This window comes from Oryza sativa, chromosome 8, assembly GCF_034140825.1.
Source record: "Oryza sativa Japonica Group chromosome 8, ASM3414082v1".
Lineage (NCBI taxonomy): Eukaryota > Viridiplantae > Streptophyta > Magnoliopsida > Poales > Poaceae > Oryza > Oryza sativa.
The window spans coordinates 1025557-1032478 of NC_089042.1; the positions used below are offsets into that span (position 1 = coordinate 1025557).

At 46.1% G+C, this 6922-nt stretch overlaps 1 protein-coding gene across 1 annotated transcript; it reads right to left on the bottom strand.

Annotated features, from left to right (window-relative positions):
- Positions 1–551: 551 nt before the first annotated feature.
- On the bottom strand, positions 552–2803 carry LOC4344530 (ACT domain-containing protein ACR8). Its single transcript, XM_015793323.3, has 4 exons — positions 2568–2803; positions 2281–2463; positions 1516–2184; positions 552–1413 (listed from the first exon to the last, which is right to left on the bottom strand). Exons 1-4 carry the CDS (start codon positions 2664–2666, stop codon positions 1039–1041), a joined length of 1326 nt encoding a protein of 441 aa, XP_015648809.1. The 5' UTR covers positions 2667–2803; the 3' UTR covers positions 552–1038.
- Positions 2804–6922: the final 4119 nt, after the last annotated feature.

Here is a 6922-nt window from a genome sequence, read left to right on the forward strand (position 1 = left end):
TTCATAACTCGCATGGAAACCGCGAGACGAATCTTTTAAGCCTAATTAATCCACTATTAGCACATGTTAGTTACTGTAGTACTTATGGCTAATTATAGACTAATTAGGCTCAAAAGATTCGTCTCGCGATTTTCTTCCCTAACTGTGTAATTAGTTTTTCTTTTAATCTACATTTAATGCTCCGTGTATGTGTCTAAAGATTCAATATGATGTTTTCGGGAAAAACTTTTTGGAAACTAGACTGGGCCTCACTGGTGCGCACCACTGCAATCACAACCTCAGACATACCACAAAAGGAAAAGACAATGTTGCAAGAACAGGCTGTTGTTGCTGTGATTGCCAGTTACTACTACTATCTCACACAGGCCCAAGTCAGGCATCTTGTTTCCCTTGCAAGCTACACCTAATGATCAACACCACCACTTAATCACACTACTCAAAAGCAAAGATCAGAATTACCATAGTAGTAGTAGTCACATAATCCATCAGCAAAGCTGAAAAAAGCATTAACACACACTGTTAAGCATCAGACAGAAAGAAAGAAGCAAAGCTAACGAACCCAAAGAATTTTGTTTTGCCAAAGAAGGGCAGAAAAACAGCACAGTACAGAATAACCAACCGTCCTGGAATTCCATTGTTTGTCTACTGTCTCTACCTAAGAACATCATGAATGCACTCACTACACACTAGTACCACTAACAGCATCAAATTCCCCCTATGTACATAGCTCTCCCAACTTTTCTACTGCTAGGCTCTAGGCTCTAGTACTCTAGTATCATCTTGTTCCTCCTCCCTTGGGCAACTCTTGCTTGGCTACCATGGATCTTGATTCTCCATTAATGGATGTATGTCACCAATCTTGCAATCTCTGTTTCCTGATCCGAATGTGACATGCCTGAGATTTCATCAGCCACTTCTGCACCTTTCATGTTGTGTTTCAGAATGTTGTACGTACAACAGTAGCAGCAAGCAAGATGAACAAGCTGTCTCGACTGAATTTGTTGTGTTCTTGTTGGATTCTCCATTTTGTTTTCATGTCTACGAGCACGATTTGATCAATCCCAAGCTGACCAGGTTCCTCTTGACGAAGTTGCCAAGGTAGAACAGCCCAATGCCGCCGCCGCCGCCATTGCCATCGACGGCGTCGCGCGGCCCAGCTTTCTGGTAGAGCTGCGGCCGGTGCTCCTCCCTGGCAACGAGACAGTCCATGCCAACCCTCTGCCTCACGGCATCAATGGCGCTCTGCTCGACGGCGTGGCCAGCGGCGTCGGTGACATAGAACACATTGGAGGCCATGTCGCCCTTGGTGGACACCTCCGCCTGCGCCACCAGCAACCCGTTCTCCCTGAATGTCCGGGTGACATCCGACAGCAACGCCGGCCGGTCCGGCGTGCACAGCTCCAGTCTCACTCCCTGAAACACCCAAGAAATCGAACACATTAGCGTCATCTTCCAAATCAATTAACGAATTGCATCTTGGTGTTGGAAATTTGGGTCGATTTGGCTTCGATATACCTCTAGTGATCTCCGTTCAATGGCGTCCTGGAGGCATTGGCTCACTCTGTGGCGCTCGGCCTCGGAGCTGATGGGGCTCCCGTCGGCGTGGCGGATGTAGAACTCCTGGTGCGCTTGGTCGCCGGTGGTGTCGATGGTGCCGTGGAACACGACGTAGTCCATGTCGGTGAGCGTGCAGACGACGTCGAAGAGCAGCTTGGGGCGGTCGCGGCACTGGACGGTGACCACCGAGTACCCGCGCTCCGCCCAGCTCTGGACGGACACGGCGGGGGTCGGGGACGCCGCCGCCGCCGCCGCCGCGCGCTCCTCCTGGTCGCGGTCGGCCGACATGAGCTGGTGGAGGCGGCGCTCGGCGTGCGCGACGGCGGCGGCGGGGACGGCGGCCACGGCGCCGCCGGCGCCGGTGGAGTCGCCGCGGAGGAGGTGACCGAGGCGGGCCTCGATGCGCGCCATCCTCTCGGTGTCGGCCTCCTCGTCGCGGAGGAAGACGAGGCAGCCGAGGCGGCCGCGGTGCGTCCACGAGCGGGCCTCCACGACGGCGCAGTCCATGTCGGCGAGCACGGCGAACACCTCCGAGATGAGCCCCGTCCGGTCAGCCCCCGTCAGCTCCAGCGCCGTCAACCCCTCGAGCGCCGCCGGCCGCGCCGGCCCGTTCCACGTCCCCAGAGACTGCAACGAAGCCATGTACTACGCCATCAGAAAACCCCCCAACTCCGTCGAACACCCGCGCCAGAATCAAAGAAACCACCAAGAACACCCACCAACCTGCTCGATGTAGGTGATGACGCTGTCGTCGGTGAGCTTGCAACCGAGGCGGTCGGTCACATGGAAGACATCCATGAACCACCTCCCATCCGACGAGATGTAGGCCTTGTTGATGGACAAGTCGAGGTCGGCGAGCACCTGCACCGCCTCGAGCAGCACCCCCGTCTTCCTCGCGCTGTCCACCTGCACATCCCCAAATCAGCAACCCTCGCCGCAAGAACACGCACCAGATTGACCCAAGAACCAAACCCACGCCACGCCACGCCGCGCCGCGCCACCGTACATACCTGGACGAGCGTCGCCGTCGAGCACACAGCATTGTCGATCACCACCCTCGGCGTGTTCATCCTGATCACCAGCTTCTCGTACTCGTCCAGCCACTCCATTGCCGCCGGCGAGGCGAGACGGAGGCAGCGAGGGGGCGATTTGGCGGCGAGCGAGACGAACTGGAATTGGAATCGAATTTTGAGATGGGCTTTTTTTTTTTTTTTGGAATTGGAATGCGTGGAATGGGAATGGGAGTGGGAATTGGGGTGTGTGGGGAGTGGGGGTTATTTAAGAGGGGGGAGGAGGTGGTGGGCCCGGGGCAACGTTGGGGGGGGGGAGGGAGGCCAGGTGGGTCGCCACGTGGAGGGGGGTGTGCTCTTGCCTCTCGCTTACGCACTCGCTCTCCATTTCTCTCCTTTGCGTCCGGCTTAATTAAAGCGGGTTTTTCCTCCTTATTCTTGGCTCTTGTTTTTTTTTCTTATCAACCTAACACATTTCTTTTTTTTCCAAGCTGTATTGAGGTTGCTGACAGCTTTGCCTTTCAATTTTACTTAAGTTCATGAATCATATATCATATTTTTTGCATGAAGAAATTTAGGTGTAGTTTGGTCAGCTATAATGTCACGATTGGCAGTGGTGTGTTAGCACATTATTCATCTGGTCTCGCCACTAGCGTGAAACAAAACTAACATAGCGGTTCACTGTTTATGTGGTCTCGCCACCTGCATCAAACAAAACTTTCTTGGCCGTTTATTGTCTGTGCAATCCCGTCATCTACATGACACGAAACACTTAATTTCAGAAAGCAGAAGAAAAGGTTTATTTTCGGTTTTTGTTAGAGAGGTCCAGTCGAGAAACAGCACACACAACTATTACCAGAAGCAACATTACTACTACTAATAGGAAAATAAAACCACCAAGTAATATGGAAGAAATAATATTTGAAAATATGCCAACAGCAACGACAAGTAAAGCAGGAACAGGAGCTGGTGAGTGGGGCCCCCAGGGGGCGTGCCTGCGTAGCGTCTGTCTCCGCGCCAGCTGTCGTGCGGGCCCCACCCGGGTTCGGCTGCCTTTCTTTTCTGCTGCCGTCGCTACGGACGGTCCGGATCTTGCTCCACCGAACCAAACCGATCCCATCACCCTTAAACTGACCAAACTGCCCTCGCCAACCACGGCCACCTCAGAGATGATCCCCAGGGGCATTTCGGTCACTCCACCGCCTCCCGCGCCGTGTCGCGTCGCTGTCGCCCAACAACGCCTCGCCGGTGCGGTGCGGTGCAGCAGCACGAAACACGGATCCACATCTTTTGGAGCTTCCAATGCTGCGTGCTCAGCTCTGCTTTTTCCCTTTAAATCCACTTTATTTAGGAGTACCAGTATTTAGTTACTCCTCTGACACGATCCGACGTGGAAATTACTCCATTCCCAGCGTGGATATTCGATTTGGTAAACAGAATAATATAATTGTATTCGAATTTGATAAAAATGAGGATATTTAGGCTCCCATCGAATCGTCTAATCAGCCAAAGAAAAAGGTAATTTTAAATTTTCAAACTTAATTTTAAGATATTTTCAACGTAGTTTTTTTTCAGCATTGACTTTTAAGTCACCAAGAATATATATATATATATATATATATATATATATATTACCTACAAATTTATTTTTACTTCCTAATAAGCCATTTTGGTTTATCAAGGAAAAAGCCAAACGGTGGGGCTGTTAGTTTTATTGTGAGATGAATAAAAGAAGAGTTTAATTTTAGAATGGAGATTGTATTTTCGCCATGGCCAGATGGAGTACGGCGAGATGGACAAAGGGGCCGGCAGCATCTTACCGGATTTGGAGCTGTGCATTGGCTCTAAATTTGTACAATGCTGCTACAACTAGCATTAATTTGGACGGTTATTAGTAGTGTTGATATGGGAGATTAGTTAATCTGACAAGGTCCCAATATGGTTCTTAATTACTCGAATATGTGGTGTATATTCCTGGTCGGCTTTGCCGACTTTGGCTGTGTCTGGACTCTGGAGTATACGCTAATATGCCCACTGCTGGGTTGTAACGTAGTGCGATGTTTTGTTTACTGCAAATCATACGTTTCTACATCTATTTCACCACTCATGAGAATATACGATATAGGAATTCTAGCTTACAAAAACCTATTAGTGGTCTGATAACATGTAGTGAAAGAGCTTGTCTAGGGTTGTGTTTGAGAGAGGTTAGGATTCTTAAAAACAGCTGTTTAAACTAAAACACCCAGCTTCTGACTTATAATTCATCTTCTGAATTATAGTTCACCTTTTGAATTCTATAATGATATTTTTTTCAAAGTTACTTCATCCTTCTCGAAATATCATATTACAACGAATCTCGACAGGCTCCTCCTAGGATGTGTCACATGAGAAAAAATATTATTTTGGAGATGGAGGGAGTATGTGAGAATCTAGAGTGTTTGATGACCGGGAGATTATAAGAGAAGCTATATCCGATGCAAAGCTCTCTAAACAATATTTTGAGAAATGGTTGCTTGGTAACTACTATCTCCGTCTTAAAATATAATAACTTTTAGCTTGTCCAGATTTATAGCTAAAAATAATTATATTTTGATACGGAAGAAATATTTCATGAGAATTTAAAAAAACTGGACTTTTAAATTTCTAACTTTATTTATTTTATTCTACATCTACATTTTCTTATAATCTGTAAAAAACTAAATTGTTCGGAGAGTTTTAGTTTTTTTTTAAAAAAAAGTGTCGGAAGCTCTGCCAAACAGGTGTGGCACGTTCGTTAGGCCAGTCACAATGGCTAGTGTCATTGCACGGCTACCCAAAATATTATACCATCTTCTCTCAAATGAAATCTTTTATGAAACAATCCCCACAGTGGAGGGGTTTCACTTTGACGTTTCCAAGACTAAGCAAAGCATTTAATTGATACAAGTTGCTGGGATCATTTGTACCCAAAATCCGGCGCGGCGCGGGAGAATGCGGAGGTCGCACGGCGGAGGCGGACGCAAGAGATCCGGTGAATGAAACGAATCGGCCTCAACGGGGGTTTCACTCTGTTACCGAGGACTTGGAAACGACGCTGACGAGTTTCACCAGGATGAAACTCTTTCCTTCTCTCTCATCCCCATTTCATGCAAATAATCATTTTTTATTCAGTCTTACCCCTATTAAATGTGCATGACACACCAGTGAAACCCCCATTGTGACTGGCCTTAGAGCAGTGGTAGTAACTGAGGAGGATCGAGCAGAGTAGTGGGGGCATGCAGAGTGGAGTACAGCGATCGATATTGATGGCGTCGTATCTATCCAGCGCGCGCGAATGTACGTGATCGAACCACATTAATTAATGGCGGATGCGTCGTGAGGGGATGGAGATGGCGCGCGCCCCTCACGTGACGCCGTCCCGTCTCGTCCATCATCAATGGAGTCTTCATTAATTAGGGCGTACTCGTTGTAGTAGTGCTTCTACCACTAGTGGTAGTACCCCATCAGTAATAATTTAGAGCTAACCATAAACCACTTGTGGGTCAATTAAATTGTGCCGTACGTACGTGCGTACAATGTGATGAACAGCTTTATTTATTTTTCCTTTTTGTATTTATAGAGGAGAGGGAGACCGTATATGATTATATGGTCACGTATACGCATTCAAGCTAATAGCAAAGAGCAAAGTTAAGTAGTTGATTTATGGGCACGAATCACGGCCGACGAGGGAGATGATACGTACTAACGGTGTTTATTTTTCACTCATCGTAATTCTGGATTATTCAGATGAATCTGGACAGGATAAAACATTCTCTATTACTCCATCTCAAAATATAAACATTTTTAACTATAAACTAAAAAGATAGCCCACGCATTCGCGCAGGCATGTATTGTTTCAAACACTATAACAACGGAATATAAACTATAGAACATTTTCAGAATATAAATCGGAAAGGAATTTCGCATAAATGCACAGCCATCTTATTTGTTATTAAAAAAAATGCTAAAAAGAATCATACATCACTATATATATATATATAGTGTAAGAGAATTTAGATCATCCTACAATAAAAAATAAATATATTTACCATAAAATAGATGGTAGATTTTAATATACTACTAATGTGATAAAAATGTCTCTTAGATTTAAATAAAAATCCATTTATCCTGATCATATATAAACGGGATGTTTGTCATTACTACTTACTATCATTGTTTACTAACATCGTTTTAAGAGTTATGTGAACTTTTAATAAATGAAGCTGTATTAGTACCACTAAAACAAATGATACATTATTAATACACTAAAAAATTCATCTACACTACATAACCCGGTATTCATCACTTATTTTCACATGTATAAATAGTATAAATAT